Source organism: Leucopleurus acutus, assembly GCF_964270905.1.
Source record: "Leucopleurus acutus genome assembly, chromosome: 12".
Lineage (NCBI taxonomy): Eukaryota > Metazoa > Chordata > Mammalia > Artiodactyla > Delphinidae > Leucopleurus > Leucopleurus acutus.
Genome location: NC_139154.1, coordinates 90,469,520 through 90,486,899, shown reverse-complemented (window position 1 = coordinate 90,486,899; position 17,380 = coordinate 90,469,520). Strand labels below are relative to the sequence as shown.

General features: G+C 51.5%; 1 protein-coding gene across 1 annotated transcript in view; it reads left to right on the top strand.

Annotated features, from left to right (window-relative positions):
- Positions 1–209: 209 nt before the first annotated feature.
- The window catches only part of RAB11FIP5 (RAB11 family interacting protein 5), a gene marked incomplete at its 5' end in the record, with an annotated part of 34,294 nt that continues 17,123 nt past the window's right edge, over positions 210–17,380 (top strand). Inside the window, 1 exon segment of the mRNA XM_082851554.1 lies at positions 210–640. Coding sequence (XP_082707680.1) covers positions 210–640 — 431 coding nt within the window.

The following is a 17,380-nucleotide window of genomic DNA, read 5'->3' as shown; positions in this document are numbered from 1 at the left end:
GACGTCGCGGCGCGGCCGGCAGCCGGGAGGCGGGGAGGCAGCGGCCGGCTCGGCCCAGCCCAGCCCGCAGCTGCGGCGACCGAGCCTGTGGGCGGCGGCGGCGCTCCGAGCGGGATCCTGACCGCCCTCCGCCGCTGCCCAGTTTCTCACTTGGTCCGGGTGTCCACTCCTGGTTCGGCCAGCCCTCACCCGTCGCCGCTTCCCCCGCCATGGCCCTGGTACGGGGCGCCGAGACGGCGGCTGGGCCCTCCCGCTGGCTACCCACGCACGTCCAGGTGACTGTGCTGCGGGCCCGCGGGCTGCGGGGCAAGAGCTCGGGCGCGGGCAGCACCAGCGACGCGTATACGGTGATCCAGGTGGGCCGTGAGAAGTACAGCACGTCGGTGGTAGAGAAGACGCTGGGATGCCCCGAGTGGCGCGAAGAGTGCTCCTTCGAGCTGCCGCCCGGCGCCCTGGACGGCCTGCTACGGGCGCAGGAGACCGACGCGGGCCCGGCGCCCTGGGCCGCGGGCTCCGCCGCCGCCTGCCAGCTAGTGCTTACCACCATGCACCGCTCGCTCATCGGCGTCGACAAGTTCCTGGGCCAGGCCGTGGTGGCGCTGGACGAGGTCTTCGGCGCAGGCCGCGCCCAGCACACACAGTGAGTGAGGGGCGCGCGGGAGCGGAAACGGTTAAGGGCCTCTTGGGGCGTGGCTGGGGAGACGCAGGACCCCGAACCTCGGCCTGGGCGGTGCGACCTTTTGCCTAGCGCTCAAGGGCATAAATCGACAAGTTGGTTCTTCGCATAACGGGATCTCCTTCCGATCCCCAGATGTGCGCTGGGCTGTGCTTGGCCGCTGGTGTGTCCTTGGAAGGCCGGGGGGAGGTGAGAATGGTGGCCTACTGTTAGGAGTAGATTGTCAAGTAAAGTTAGGAGTGGGATCCAGAGGCTCTTGGACTGTGGGAACCTCAAGAAGGAAAATCTTGTGGCCATTCCCAGGGCCTCCGGGCACGTTTCACTTTCCTCGAAGGGGAGGGGGAACTGCCTTCGGGCGCCTGTTCCACACCAGGCCCGCAGGGGAATGGGGAGACCCTGCCTCGCCCTGTGGGGGAAAGAAGGTGCAGTGTTGTCCTCGAGGAGGGCAGAGGATGAACGGAGACGCCCCACCAAATCTAGAGGCTGCAGAGGGCATCTGCTTCTTGCCTGGTACTGGGATGCCCTCTGTTGCTTAGAGACGCCCCCGATTCTTCCCTTCTGTGTCTCTGGTCTGAGAACAGGAGACCCTTTCAGTAAAGGAAGGAAACGCTTTAATCAGGCTTCAAACATCTTGACTGAGGTGGAGGCAGCACGTGCTTAGTGGACAGCAGGAGACAATCTCCCAGTCAGTTAAACCTAAAAGGGCCAGAGGGTTTACCAGTGGGTTTTAAAAAATCATTTATTGTGGCAGCGTTTAACTTTCCCTGTGTTAAGATCAAGGCTTCAGGCTTGGAGCCTCATTTCCTGTTTTGGGCTTGGGCAGGATCCGGAAGCCTGTCCGCAGGGCTGACAACCTGCCCTGGGTCACTCAAGTGTTTAACTGGGGTGACGCCACCCCTAGGCCCATGGGCCCTGGATGGGGAGGGTAAGGGGTTGGTGACAGTTGCTGGAAAGGTTTACCCAAGTGGAATGGCATCCAACTGAGTAAATCTAGGAAGGCTTGCTGGAGAAGGATGAACCTGGTACAAACCCCAATGAAAGCAGGATTTGGATAGAAAAGGATCTGACCTTGAACATTTCAAAAATGTGGGTAGAAAAGGCCTGCATGGCTCTTTGCAGCCTGGGGTGGGAAACGGGTTAGCATAGGGCAGGTTTGGGCAGGGCTGTGACTTAGCTCCATCTCCCCCTCCCCTGGCCTTCTCTCCTTCCCTCATGACTTGCTGTTTGGTTGCTGGGTGTGGATCATGTGGTATAGTTTGGCCCTTGTTTTGTTTTTTTCCTCCCCTTTTCTGTCCTTTCCCTCTTGCCTGGCTCAGGGAGCCCAAGGGGGTGGGGGTGAGGCAGAAAGCTCTCCTCTGGCTCTCGTAGCCCTTTCTTCTTCTGAAGAGGCTCCTGTCCCCAAATTCATTCCACCCCTTTCTTTCCCAGTCCTTCAGTCTCCACCTCTCAGCTAATCTGACCCGACTGGTAGATAACCCATCTCGGGCTGGGGGTGGGGGGCACTAGAGGGGAGACTAAGGGGTAGACAGAAAAAGTCTCAGCTTGTGGGGAGTGGCTTCTGTGAGGTCAGTGACTTGCACGGGGTGGGGGAGGGGCTTTGATTTTTTTTCAGTTCCTGCTCTTGCTTTCTTCTTGGCCTCTGGCTCTTCCTTAACTGAGCTGTCTATGTCTGTCGGCCCATGTGCGCCTGTTTGCAGCCAAGGACAGTCCCCTTGATCTGAATGGGAGCCTTATTTACTTTATAGAAGTCATCTTTTCCACCAGGATCTTTCCACACCCACCTGGCTGCCTTTCCTCTGATGCATTGACCTGGGTTATTTATAGAACCTGGAGGGGGCAGGAGGAGGGGGACTTGTAGTGGGCAGCAGAAAAGTCTGTGAAATCAGCCTGATCTTTTAGTTTACTGGACCAAACAGCGTGCTCACTGACAGAGGGTGAGGGCTGCTGACGCCACTCTGGTTTGCACCTTCCACCTCTGGCTCTCATGGCCACCCTTGGTGGCCTTTCCTGGAGCATCTTGGCGTAAGCTGCTAAGATAGTGAGTCTGCACATTTTCCATTGGGGAGAGGACTGGGGTGTGCCCTCCTCAGCTTTGGATAATAGTGGCAGAGAACTCCAGGAGAGCACATGATAGCCCTGTATTGCCCAGACAGAACTCCATTGGGGAAAGGCAGTCTCACGGTTAAGAGGAGGGGGCCTGTGGAGTTGCAGATTCCCTTCCAAACCTGCCACCTTGTGGCCAGTCAAGTAAACTCTTGGTGCCTCAGTTTTCTCATCTGTAAAATGGGGCTAATTTATACCTTGACAGGATTGATGTAATGGATGAAATGCGTATGTAAGTAGAGCATCTAGTGCAGTTCCTGGATATGCCTGGTGGTCAGTGAACAGCAGTGATGGTGGAGTGAGGTTTTAGTAGCCTGGTAGCTATGATCTGGGAGATGTCCCCTGTCTCAGAGGAGCCTCTCATGTGATAGGAGGAGGTAATACAGAACTTAGCGTAGTCCTGGAAAGCCCCAGGACTGTGGTGGCAGGGTACTCACAGAAGTATGAGAGCTCCTCATGAAATGAGCTGGCCCTTCACAGCCCTCCACTACTCTCTTTGCTGCCAGAGGCTTGAGAACTGGGGCTAGTCTTGTGAGGCCTCTGCAGTTCTGAAGCCACACTCAGATCAGCTCGCAGCTCTGCAGCTGTCCTCCATGGCAGGGCAGCATAGTGTTTAAGAACATGGAGACTGAGGTTTCACTCCCAGTTCTCTTCACTTACTAGCAGGCAAGTTATTTAACCTGTTTCCTCGTTTCTGAAAAGGTAACCCATGGTAACAATCATAGAGTTGTACAAATTAAATAAGACAGGATCTCTAAAAAACTTTAGTATCATTTTAGACACATAGCAGGCTTTCAAGATATTAGTGTTGGGTTACTCTCAGGGCCCTCGTTATGTGAGGGTGGTGATGATGGGGGCTGGGGTTCTAGGTGCCTCAACAGCCCCCAAAGCTCCTTTGTTAGTGGGGTGCTCTTTGAGGTGAGGGATTTCACTGGAGGCTTCCAACTGATTGCAGAGAAAATTGTCAAAACAACATGTAATGTAATACACAAGGAAACTAGTTATAACCGTCTCCCCTCAGTAAAGCCCTACGTGGATCATCATGGATCATCATGGATCATCATGGATCATCAGAATCCCAAGAGCTGCTTCTGTATTTATTTGGCCATGCTGTGCTGCTTGCAGGATCTTAGTTCCCCAACCAGGGATCAAACCCGGGCCCCTGCAGTGAAAGCGCCGAGTCCTGACCACTGGACCGCCTGGGAATTCCCTCTTTAGCTTCTTTAGATGCGTCCTTTCTGATTTTTACTTCACCACCATCCACAGTACTCCCCAGTGCGTGCTTGTGTGGAGTGAAGCGGTCCCTTCTGTAAATAGCCCCCTTCCTGGGCCTGTTGGATGGATGGCTAGAGTCTGGCCCCTTGGGAAGGCCAAGTCTGTGGGCTCGGTTTGGGTTAAAACGTGACCATGGGCAGGCTGCAAATGTGGCCCCCTAAGAGGCTCTGCCAGCCCTGGTCAGACCTGTCTCATTGATTTTATAAGGGCCTCTGGGAGGCCTGTGGCTGAGGATGACTTAGGTTGGAGACCAGAGCTTTCTGCCTGGCTGATGGTGGTGGCCTGAGACCTCCTCGAGGAGGGCAGGCTTGGGGGCAATGGGAGCGGCAGCTGAGGCAAATGCAGCCCGCTGGCCTAAGGTAGACCTAAGGTGGGCATGGTCTTTGAGGGCTTCCATCTGTCCCTTAGCCTCCAGATGGCCTGTGTATTGCTATTGTAGGTAGATGGTGCGTGACCCACAGCCTTATCATGTTTGCAGATGTGACTGCTCCCCAGGAAGCAGCTGAGGCCGCGAGGGTCCTTGGCTTTGGCTCCTGCTCCAACCCCCGACCTGGCTGCTGGGCAAGTCTGCTTTGGCCGCCGGAAGGGTGTGGCTGTACTTAAAAGCAGCAGTTAGGGCAGAGGCTGCATCTCCCTGAGTTATGGGGCAGTTTTTATCTGGGGTTGCTTGAGCAGCAGTGTCTGGGGAGTGGGGAGTGACTCTGCCGTCAGACTGAGCGGCTTCCCCTTCCCTCCGCATCTGGCCCCGTTCTCCCCTCCCTGCAGGCAGCCAGGGACAGGCGCAACTCAGCAGAGCTCCATCCTAGCGACCTTGAGGGCTGTCCCTTTCTTCTGATGGGGGCTGTCTAAACTCTTTTGATTGCTGCCAACCTGGTGCTGTGACGCGCTCTCCAGCGATACTAAACGGCTGGTCTGGCCTCGTCCAGATGTTTCCCCTGCCTTTCCCACCCTGTGCTGGGACAGATAATTAATACAATGACAGGAGCTCTGTGTGCTCTCTGGGAATCAGTACCCTATTTTTTCCTGTGCAGGGCCGACCTCTGCAAAATAGTGTGGTCATGAAGAAGCTTTGCCCTTCCCCACAGCCAAGTAATAAAAATAAGTCCGCGATGTGGGTCCTTTATGCACCTGGCAGTCCTGTTAAGGAAGAGTCTGATGGCTTTGCCCTTACTGAGTTGGCCTGTGGGGGTGGTCCTGGGCCCAGGTCTCTCCGCAGTGAGCAGAATAAGCAAGTTCAGCTCCCAGGAAGCAGCGCTACAGAGTTGCCAGGAGGGGCTTTGTCACAGGCCACCTTGACCTTCAGCTGACCCTGGGGGTGGCGAGGAGAAGCACAGCCCTTAATCATGGAATTCTGATGTCAGAACTGGAAGAGTGCTTAGAAGTATGGAAATTGAGGCTGGGGAGGGAGAGTGACAGGCTCTCAGCTACTCAGCAGTTAGGGAGGGTGGGGCTCTGTGTGGTTTCTCTTAGGCCCTGACAGCCTGAAGAGCTGTCAGATTTGGGATAAGGAAGAGACGGCATTTGGGAAGCTGAGTGCATCCCAAGGTTTCTGTGGAAGTGCCTGAGAGGTTTTAGGGAGAGAGGGACATTTCAGCTGGGAGGGGGAGGGAGCCTTGGGGCTTCTCTGAGACCCAGAGGGACGTCTAATCCACAGACCTTTCTGCCTGGGCAGAGGACGAGGGAGGCCACTGGTTGGGTGGGAAGTTCAAAGGAGGGCAGGACATGGACACAGCAGCCCACATGCCCAGAGGGTGCAGTCTTATTAGGAGGACGGACCCCCACATTTGGAGGAAGGGCCATAGCCAGCTGCCGTATTTTGGGGCCTAGCCAGGGAGCACTGGAGATGTTCAGAGCAGACGGAAGCCCTGCGCTCAGCTCTGGTCAGGGAAGGCCTCCCTGAGGAGGAGATGTACACCGGGCCTGTCAGGCAGGCCATCAGAGATCCTGGTCTGCCACCCCACCTCCTCTGAGTTCCCATATGGACAGCGTGTAGCACTCCATTTTGGAGGATTGTCATGGCCTTCTTTGTCTAGCATATCATTTATTAAGCCGTTTTTAGGTGCTGGCACCGTCCTAAGGATTTGACTTACATCAGCTTATAGCAACCCCTTGAGGTGTAGGTACTGTTACTGTGTTTAACGAGTGAAGAAACTGAGGCACATAGAGGTGAAGTGACTTTTTGTTTTAAAGATTTTTTTCTTTTGACGTGGACCATTTTTAAAGTCTTTATTGAATTTGTTACAATATTACTTCTGTGTTATGTTTTGGTTTCTTGGCCGCAGGGCATGTGGGATCTTAGCTCCTCGACCAGGGATCGAACCCGCACCCCCTTCGTTGGAAGGCACAGTCTTATCCACTGGACCACCAGGGAAGCCCTAAAGTGGCTTTTCTAAAGGCACACAGTACATGGCAGTCAGGATTTGTACCGAGACAGCCTGGCTCCTGATTCTGTGCTCTTCGCCACCATGCTGTAACACCCATCTTAGTCCTCTCCCATGTTTCCCAGGGTTCAGCTTTTCATGGAAGTTGGTGCTCAGCAGCTGCCCTCCTTAGGGTTCCTCTCTCCTCCCCAAAGCCCATGTCTTTGGTTAGGCTTGGGGGCTCTGGAAACATGACCTGCTTCTCCTGTGTGAGGCCTTGGCTGGTAGGGGTTAGTGCATTTAGTCTGCAGCTCCGTGTCTGGTCATATCTTTCTCAGGGAATGGGGGTGTTGCCTGGTGCATTGGGAAAGAGGGTATCACTGCCACTAGACTGTCTCACAGGAGCCGGGGGAGGCCTGGAAAGCCCTGCCTTGGCCCCGGGCACCGCCCCCCCCCCCCCCCCCCCCCCCCCGCAGGAGGTTTGCTCCCATTGGCTTGTGCAGTAGAGCTGGGCTTGGGATCATCAACAGATAAAAGACTTCCTGACCTTTCCCAAGAAATCACATGCTTGTTTTACTGTGACAGAACACTCTGAGCCATCCATTCCTCCTCCTACAGTCATGCAGTGGTTTGCTTTTTTTTTTTTTCCCCCTTTCTTTTGTTCAACATCTAGGAAGCAATTACTGGGCAACCACTGTGCCTAGGTCAGGGCTTTGGAGGAAACATGAGAAAGAAAATATAAAGCCCTTTCCCTAGAAGGGCAAAAATATGTTTGAGACAAGACTTAACACAGGAAGGATAATTAACCAACAAAGCAGCATATACAAAATATGAGAGAAGGAAAGGGTCAGAAGAAGGACCAACTCACCAGGGTTAGAGTGATCAGGGTGGGCTGCCTATAGGAGGCTGGACCTTGAGTGACAGGTGGGGCGTGGTGGTGGCTGGGTGAGTTTCTGGGAGGGAGACCCAGAAGGGAGGGAAGGAAGGGAAGGTGAGTGTGGTGGGGCTGAGCCAAGAGAGGGAGTGGAGGGGAGCCAAGCTTAGTTTCCTATGTGCCTCTCTCAGCAAAACAACCTGGCTTTCTTTACTTCTTATTTCTTTTTGAGTAGTTTACCTGGTTCAAAATTCTAAAGATACATAGGGTTCACAGTGAAAAATCTCCCTTGTCCCGACCTTGAGTCACCCAGCTCCTGTCTTCAGAAGCAGTCAACATTACCAGTTCTTATATGCTTTTAAAAGCCAATGCGTTATAGATTTCTTCTCCCTCTCCCATTGTGTTTGCACAAGTGCAGCCTTCTTCACACACACAGGTCTGTACCTATGATAAGTCTGGCTTCCCCACACAGGGGTATTATTGCTTGTCTCCACCTGTTTCAAGTCTGAACTGAGACCCTGGCAGGAAGACAGCCACTACTTAGTTTTGTCCTCCGTGACTCAAGACCCTGTTTGGGGTGAATATGGGGTTAGGAGCAAACTGGGGAGGGGAGTTTGGTTAAGTAGAATTTCTTCCTTATTCCCTTGTCTCCCCTGGGAGAGGTCATCCTGCTGGTTTTCTCCTTTCTCTTGGGCGGGGTCATCACTCTTTGGTCCTGGGCCACCTCGCTCCCAAGGGGCTGATGACAGCCTATAAAAGGCCCTGACAGACAATAAACCCAAATCTTTACGCGTGGGTTGGCCTACTTTTCAGAGTGCTTTCCCAGCAGCACCTCACTTCCTTCTTCCCTGAGGGCAGGGAAGGTGACCCCCATTTTTACTGAGGTCAAGACTGGGGTCTCAGGAGTGGAATGACTGATCCAAGGTCACATGATTCATTAGTGACAGCCAGATTTCTGACCTCCCGAGCTCAGTGCTTTTTCCCTACATCATGCTTTCAACTATACATACTTCTATTGCTGTGTGGTTAGACTTGGCTCCAAGCAGGCGTGGGTCCCTGGCCTCTGTCCGAGGCAATCTGACAAAGAGATAAACCTTTGGAGCCTACAGCAGCAGGAGGGATGAGGACTGGCTGAGATGTTTGTGCCCAGGAGGGAGGGAGGCTGGTCCTGGCTGGGCTCTGAGGTGAGCTGAGCAAGCCATGCCCATGGAGCCAGGGGTAGCTAATGAAATGATGCTTCTGGGCTCCAAGGACTGTCGGTGCCGGCACAGAGCCAGAGTAGGTGATAAGAGGCCTGATAAGAGGCACTGTCCTCTCCTGCAGTTGTGCCTGGCTTGCAGTTTTACCGTTGATACCAAATCAAAGGCAGGATGAGGTTGTGAGTGTTGGGAGCCATCAAGGATTGGCCCGCGGCCCACGCGTCTCCTCTCTGATCGTGTGTGAGGAGGACTGCCTGAGTGGGGGATTTGGAGAGGAGGGAAGGCATCTAGATGGAGGAGCCTCTGGGGAAAAGGCTTTTCCAGCCGTCTCTTCAAACTCTATGTAATACACTTTTAGTTGACATTTCTCCCTGCCCCTAACTGGCTTATTTTATCACCCTTCTTTGACAGAGGTGAAGTGGGTGGTTGAAAGCCACTTTGTAAGTCAGATCCAGGACTAGAACCTGGGTCTCCTGTCTTCCAACCCTTGCGTTTTTCCACTATTCCTTTAAAATAATTTTTTTTCCACTTATTTTTGGTACTGAAGCTAAGCCCTGTCCATGCCATCTCATTTATCCAGCAGGTGTTAGAAGGTATTCCATATATCAGGCCCTTTCCCTGGGTTGGGGGGCATAAAAGGTGAGTAACATTTTGTGCAGTCAGTAAGCAGTGAGAGCACAGGTGGAGTGGCTCTGCCTGAGTGCCACTGCAGGGGACGAAGGGGGCACTTGGAGAAGGGCACTCCGGCCCCTCCTACCTTCCCCATTGCTCCTGTCCTAGTTTAGGCAGGTTTTTTTTTTTTTTTTTAAACATCTCCTCTAGACTGTTAGCATAGCTGCTACAGCATTTTTGTAAGCCAGAATGCCAATTTATTAATTTATGATGAGAAATAACTGCTGAGGCACAAGGAGTTGCCTGGGTCAGCCTGGCCATGGGACCTGTCCTGGGTTGGCCGGCTCTGTGCTGGTTTCTGCTGCCTTGCCCCTCTGCTGCCCCTTTCCCTGCTGTCCTTTGCTCTTCCTACAGCACAGCAGCCATAGGTTTTATCCTTGTTTCCTACCCTGTAGTGCTCTTCCAGGCCCAGAATAAGGCTACAGCTCTTTAGCATGATGTTTGGGGCAGTCTCCTCTGCTCCAAAGCACCTTTTTGCCCATCTTCACCTCTCCAGCCCTGGGTATCTGTGTATTCTTTTCCTCCCACCTGGAATGTCTCTTCACCTGCCTCCTTGCCTCCTGACCCATTGTTCAAGGCCCAGTATAAATGTTACATCTGTCAATGAAAATCATCAATAAGCAACCTATAATAAGAATAGAAAAGAGTTTTCTTTGAGCCAAACTGAGGACTAGCCTGGATGCCCACTTCCCAGATTACTCAGAAACTGCTCCAGAGAAGCATGGTTTCCAGCACAGTTTTATATCTTCTCAGAACAAAGAACATTAAATAAGTCAGGGATACTGTACATTTCAAGAAAACACACGCACAGAGATCAGCATCATGTACACAGCAAGTCAGCATGACCTTGCACCTGGGAAAGGAGTCTTATCAAAGGAGTACCAGCATTGGTGTCCCAGGAAGATAAGCATTTAATCTTTATTTTTAAAGAATGGACATTCTTTACTTTTGGTCACTGTGTCCTTTTCTCTAATAATTAAAGCAGATGTACAGTGTAGGTTTGATAGGCCACAAACAGGCTATTTTAGTTAGCATAAGATTCAAGTTAACTCACAGATAAGCCAGAATGACCTCCCTATATCTCAATATGTGAAAATTTCTTTTATCATGTCCTTCACTACTCCTCCCGAAATTGTCTTCTCTTTAACCTTCCTGTGCATTTTATTTGTGCATTTTTGTGGTGTTAATCACCTTCTTCCTTTATTTATGTAGCTATCTTATTTCCCCACCAAGATGTAAGCTTCTCGAGGACACTCCCTTTCTTATTCTGGCAAATACTTGGGAAACGTTTTGAGCCTGGCTGAGGCCTTCTCTGGTTGGTTGGGATTTCAGTGGCGAGTTCCCTGTGCCTCTGAGACTTTGTGAGTGTCAGAATGAGCTGTCAGGATCTCACACGCCACGCCCTGTGCTGAGGCTACTGAGATGAGTAGATAGTTAGCACAAGGCTCAGGGATTCAACCAGGAGCAGGGCTCAGTCATAGGACAGGGAGAAAAAAGCCTGTGTCCTGGCCCAAGGCTACCCGCTGACCTCCACAGGGATCTAATAGAAAGACCCTGTTAGTCTCAAGTGGGACCAGAAGGGGAGTATAGATGAGTCAATAGGTGTTTCTAACCATCTCCAACAGATGCGGGTGCTTATTATTATTATTTTTTAAATAAATTTATTTATTTTATTTTTGGCTGCGTTGGGTCTTCGTTGCTGTGCGCGGGCTTTCTCTAGTTGCGGCGAGCTGGGGCTACTCTTTGTTGCGGTACGCGGACTTCTCATCGCAGTGGCTTCTCTTGTTGTGGAGCACGGGCTCTAGGCACGCAGGCTTCAGTAGTTGTGGCACATGGGCTCAGTAGTTGTGGCTCACGGGCTCTAGAGCGCAGGCTCAGTAGTTGTGGAGCACGGGCTTAGTTGCTCCGTGGCATGTGGGATCTTCCTGGACCAGGGCTCGAACCCGTGTCCCCTGCATTGGCAGGCGGATTCTTAACCACTGTGCCACCAGGGAAGCCCCACGGGTGCTTTTTAAAAAACATAATCATGATGCTTGTATCACACACACAAAATCAACAGTTCCTTAATAACCATCCAATCAATATCCAGTCCATATTTAAATTCCCTTAATATCAGAACTGTCTCTTCATAGGTGGTTTGTTGAATCAGGATCCAAACAGGGCTCCCTTCCATACTGTGCCTGGCTGTTAAGTCTCCCAGGGTAACAGTTCCCTCTTGTTTCATACCCTTACCTGATGAAGGAGCTGAATCACTTGTCCTTGAGAACATCCCACATTGTAGCTGATGGGTTTCTGCCAAAGCAGAAATTGCGGGGCCTTGGGAGCCTGGGGAAACGGGGACAGGGTGAACAGTCTCTGAAGGCTTCAGGCCTTTTGAGAGCAAATGATTTCATCAATACAGTGTTGCTTGAAGTGGCTGATGGCTGGCTGGCCTGGATTTTAGGAATTTGGGTTAGATTGTTATGTCCATCAGAATGTTATGGACAGATATCTTGGTGTCTTCTCCTAGAGTTTTCCCCAGCATCTACTTTCTGAGTTGCAGTCTCTTCCCCTCTGGAACCCTGCAGCCCCTGTTTGTACTGACTCCCTAGAGAAGCTGGATGGGGAGAGTGAGGCCAGGAAAGGAGAAATGAATCAGTATGTCTTTCCTTCACGTTGGTTCTTCACTTTTCATTCTAGAAGATTCTCCAGCCAGTACACTGGGTAGCACAACTGTCTTCCTAGGGCCTCTTGGCTTCCCTTGTCTTGGGGTGGGGTTCAATTCCTACAACTGTCAGATTTGCAAGCCCCTCATCCCCAGCATGGTGGGAGCTGTTCCCTAGCCTGAGGTAAGACCTGTCTCTGAAGAGGCCAGGGCAGCCACGGCCAGAAGAGAGAAGCTGCAGACCTGGTGGGCTGTAGCCAGAGCAGGTAAGGCTCAGGTGAGCACCAGCCCAGTTACGTTGGAGATTGTGGTATTGGGGACATGAGGAAAACAAGCTACAGGAGCAGCCTGCTCCCTGACTAGCAGGTGCACCCAGCTGTTTTTGTTTCTCTGGAGTCACCTTCATTGGCATGCAGGGTGTTTGAGGGTCAGACTGAGCACTGTGGCGTGACGCCCGGGAGGCGCAGGGCCTTTGGCCAGTTCCTCGCCCCTTACCAGGCCCCTGCAAGGCCCTCTCATACCCAGTGGGACATGAGGTGCAGTATCTGTCATCTGATTTGAGATCTCAGCCTGGGAGCCGTGCGTTGGGGCAGGAAGGGGAAAACAGGCACTCAAGTGTGTGTTTTGCAGTGAGCCTTACAGAGGCAGCGCATCCCAAGCAGTGAGAGTGGCACCGCCCAGCTCCTTCTCTGGGAACTACATTCAGCACCTCACATCAAGCCCTCGCCTTAGCTCTGAACTGTATCTGTAAGCATCTGTGCTTTATCTTTATTTATTTTGTGCATCCGTTAGCAAGATGTGTCCTAAGGTAACTGCTTCTTTACTTTATGCCGTTTCAGCTTATGAAAGGTTTCATAGGAATGCTCCACTTTTGGATAGCAGGGGAAACCTGTAACTTTAAAGTTCAAAGTAGTGATGAGTATAAACAATATTTTGCGACATCTGCAGCAACTGTAATGTGGCATGAAAATATCGGTTTCTCTTGGTGACATATTCATAAGTACTGCTGCTATACCACTACTGTTGCAAAAATTCATAATTGAAAGAAATACTAAATTTCAGTTAGAGATTAGGGGAAATAAAGATGTAATTTTTCTCCCGTCTAACACAGACCCCCTGTTTTAGAGAAATCCTTTGGTTGGGCAGGGACATGGGGTTTCTGGGCCCGGGTGTGTGGTGTATTGCACTTGCAGAGGGAGGCATTCTAGTGCAGTGGTCAAGGCCGGAGGCCCTGGAGACAGGGAGCCTGGGTTCAAATCCTGGTTCCCTGTGTACTAAAAAGAAGCATCTGACTTAACCCTATGGACTTCTCTCTGCCCTAGTGTTTGCATCTGCTAAAATATATAAGAACTAACACTTGTATGGCGCTTCCTGTGTGCCAGGCCCTGTTCTGAGTGCTTCACCTGTAAGCTATGCAATTGCCAGAGTGGTCTTGTGAGGCGATTGGACACCCATTACCCCCATTTTATAGGCAGGTGTGGAAATGCATAGAGACTGGGTGACCCACTCCAGGTCGCACAGCTGGCGTGTGGTGGGCTGGGGCTTACGCCAGGCAGCCCTGGCTCCAGAGTCCATGCTGGAGCCACTTTGAGGTCTGCTTCCCACACCTGCCTCCTGGGGCTGTTAAGAGGATGACTGGGATCTGATTTGGTGTGTTGAGTGCTTAGTATAGCGCCTGCACACAGTAGGTGCTAAAAGAGAGGTATGGTTGTTAATGGTGATGAGATTAGGGCCATAGTGATGGGCTAGAGTGGGGTCAACACCCGACCTCCATTCAGGAAGTGGGCACTTCCCGAATCTGGTTGGTGTATTCTATCAGGGAAGTTACTGAGATTCTTTGCTCAGGAATGGGGGATGAGGGCTTCAGGGCTAAAGAAGGTGCCCTTTTGGAACTGTCTGTCCCCATGAAGCCTGGCACGTGGCTCCTTCCTAAGGAGGCTTTTGTTGGGGACAGGGGGCACCCTCTTTGCTCTGGGAGCTTCTGGTCTCACGGTTAAGACCTGTGGGTTTGTGATGATAGAAACATTACACAGTTGTTCAGTTGTGAAGAGGGACAAACAAGTTCCTAAGTTAATTCATAGATTAATTTGTTAGTTCATTGAAAATATATTTGAGTGACCACTCTTTTAAGTCTGGTGACACACAGATGAGCAGAATAAAGTTCCTGCCTGTAGAGCAGGGGAAGACAGCCATTAAACAGCCGTGTATACATACATCATTTTACTGTGTGGGATACACACACACACACACACACACACACACCCTGTGTCAGGTAGTATTAATTATGTTAAAGAAATAAACTGGGTAAGGAGCAGCTGTAGTTGGGGTACTCAGGGAAGACTAAGGAGATTCAGATGAACTGAGACCTGATGTGAGTGAGTAAGTGAGTGAACTGTGGCCTGAAGATCTGGGCCTGTGTCTCAGGCAGAGGGAAAAGCAAGAGCAGTGGCCTGGAGATGGGAACACTGAAGGCCAGTGTGGGATGAGAAATGCAGAGAATCAGAAGACCCGGCACCCAAAGGATGAGCCCTTTCCGCCATGCTGAGGAGTGGGGTGTGATGTGCTCCAGTTTCACCTGCCTGCTGGGTGAAGCATGGATGGCAGGGAGGCAGGTGAGCAGGGAACTGTAATGTTCAGCAGGGAGATGTTGGTGGACTGTACTGTAGGGTGACAGTGGTGAGAGGGATTGAATTCTGGGTATAATTGGTTGGTAGAGCTAAGTTTAGATGTGGGGTGTGAGGGGGAAAAAGAGACAAGGATGGTTCCTGGGTTAGGAGTGTGAAATAAATGATGTGTGGAGGCTTAGGAAGGGGCACCATTATTTGGGTCTTAAGCTGAACTTTGCACTGATAATGTTACCGAACTGAACTCAGGTCTGCTTGCCTGACGTGTAGCAAAGCCAATCTACTGACACTGAGTTGTGGTGAAGGAAAGTACAGTGTTTATTTTCAGGGCACCAAGCAAGGAGAATAGCCAGCTCATGCTCAAAAGACCTGAACTCCCTGATGACTTTCAGGCAAGGATTTTTAAAGACTGTGCTAGGGGAGAGGGTCATAGAATGCCTGATGAGCTCATGGACCTTCTTCTGGTTAGTTGGTGGTGAGGTAACAGGATGATGTTTTGGGAATCTCAGTCATCAAGCTTCTGGTTCCAACCAGTCTGGGGTCTACATGCTTGTGGTCAGCAAGTCGTCACCATCCTCTACCAGATTGGGGAGGGGTCTTAGTTTCTGCAGAACATCTCACAGATAGGCATCAGATTGTTATCTACATCCCTTCTGGAGGAACTCCTGAAGTCTTGCAGCTCTGTTGTTCTAATCATTAACTACTTGAGTCTGCTCTTTGGAACTCAGGGAAGGCCTAGGAGACTAAAGCCTTTTTTTCTTCTACAAACAAGAAACAGGGGACACAGAGGGGCTTTTGTGTCCCAGAAGGCCCTGCAGAGTCCTGCTTGGTTTCAGTTTCTGTTTTTCTTTGATACTCCTCAATCCTGAGGGGAGCAGGGGCAGGACAGGGAAGGGAATAAAGTTTTGAATAGAGAGATTAATCATAAACTCAGCAGGTTAACTCAGTTTTAAGGGGACCAATTTCAATAAGAACTGGAGACAGGTCAGGTGTGTGCCTGGGCCTGTGGCTCTCAAGGGCCCAGCACCCCCAGAGTGACAGGAGCCACCCTGGCACTTACATGTGTGTGTTTGATATCTGCCCTAGGTCTGTTTCTCAGAGTGTTGAGATTTTTCAGTTATACTATGTGGCAGCTGTTAGCCAGCCCAGCTCTGTTTACTGAGAAATGGGTGGAGTGCTGGGTATGGTGGGCCTGGGAGCCCCACTAGCAGGAATAACTAGGGCCATAATCTTGGTTAACAGGTGAGGCAACTACCTCCTCCCTTTATCCCCCCTTTGTCTTCTGCCCCTGCAGAGGGTGGGGGTGGGGCTGGCCCCGCAGGGTAGGAGGCTGAGGGCTCCTAAGTCCACACTGGGCCTGCTGAACTTTGTCAGGCAGAGGGAGCCTGGGGGAGGTACGGCGGCTGAGCAAGGGCCCTTTTAGAGCTTTTCTGTGGTTCTGCATCTGCTGGGGGAGGCTTGACTGCTCTCAGACATGGTTTTAGTGGCCTGGGGACAGGACAAAACCCCGAGGTTCCCTTAGTGACCTTTCAGGGCTCCATCCTCCTGGGATTGTGCCAACCCTTTGAAGGGGGTTCTGGCCTTCATACGCCACCTCCTTGCCTCTTTGGGCCTCTGTGGTGTACCTTTTCCAGCCTCTGTCCTCTCAGGGTGTCTGGAGGCCCAACGTTTGCATTCAGCTTGATGACAAATGCTGTCCCTCGAAGGTTAAGAACGTGGGCTGGGAGTCAGGCATCTTCATGTTCTAGTTCCGACTGTATCACTTACTAGCTGTTTGACCTTGGGCAAGTCACAAACCTTCTCTGTAACTTAGTTTCCTGATCCACATAGTGGGGATAATGGATCTCGTCTCCTGGACTGTGTGGATAGTAAAGGAGGTACAGAGTTTGGCACACAGTGAGCATGCAGTAAGTCTAGCTCTGCTGATTCTATAGCACCAGTCATTTGTCCTGCCTCTCAGGTGTGGTCCACAGGCCAGCAGCCCTGGCATCCCCTGGAAGCTGGGTAGAAATGGAGCCTCTCAGGCCCATCTGCACCCATTGCATCAGAATCTGCATTTTTACCAGACTCAGCAATCCTTTTGTACTTTGCAGTTTGAGAAGCGCTGTTGTATGTCACTCCTGAAGAGCAGCGTCTGTAGTGGCACATACCTCTTACATGCAAGGAATTTTCCCTTACTGCTCCTTTCCTGATGGAGCATGTCTTGGCTGCAGTCATACCTGGGACAAGTCCCAGATAATGATCATCTTTGTCAAAACCTGTTTCCTGAGCACACGCTTCCTGGGCTTTGGGGAGTTCAGGTGCTCAGACAGTGCAGGGGTTGAGGTGGGTGCCATGTAGGTGGAACAGTTCAGTACTTGCAGTGAAGGATGTGCAGGTTGTCGTTTTACATTCTGTAGGAGCTGAAGAATCTAGGCTTTGAGAGCTGAGTGCGTGTCAGGGAAATTGTACTGGGGCAGAATCACTGTCCTTCTTCCTGTCCTGGTGAGTGCTGTTTCAAATGCAGCTTTGTGGAACAGAGGCCTTGTTCATTTTAGCGCTCTTTATTCATAGAAAGTACTTATTGATGCCTGATCCTCCCCCATGTATGTGTTCCTTTGATAATTTGTCCCGGGTTGGGGGGAGGGGGAGAGAGATGAGGGTTTCTAGGGTCAGTTCTCTCGGAAGAAGTGGGTTCAGTGGACTTTGGAAGGCAAGCCTTGGCTGGGCAGGGGAGAGACGCAGGTTTCTTCTGTGTAACAATTGAGTGTCCTTGATGATATACCCAGGTGGAGGGAAAGTTGGCCTCTGATCCATGAAGTGATGTAGAGCAGGCAGGGGACCGTCCTACTGTGGTTCTCACACTGGGTCTGATGAATTCAGTCACCTGAGGAGGTACTCCCTTCCACCTTGAAATGTAGATTTCTAGGCCTGGCCTTTCTAATTCAGTAGGTTTTAGGTTGTATCTTAGTAT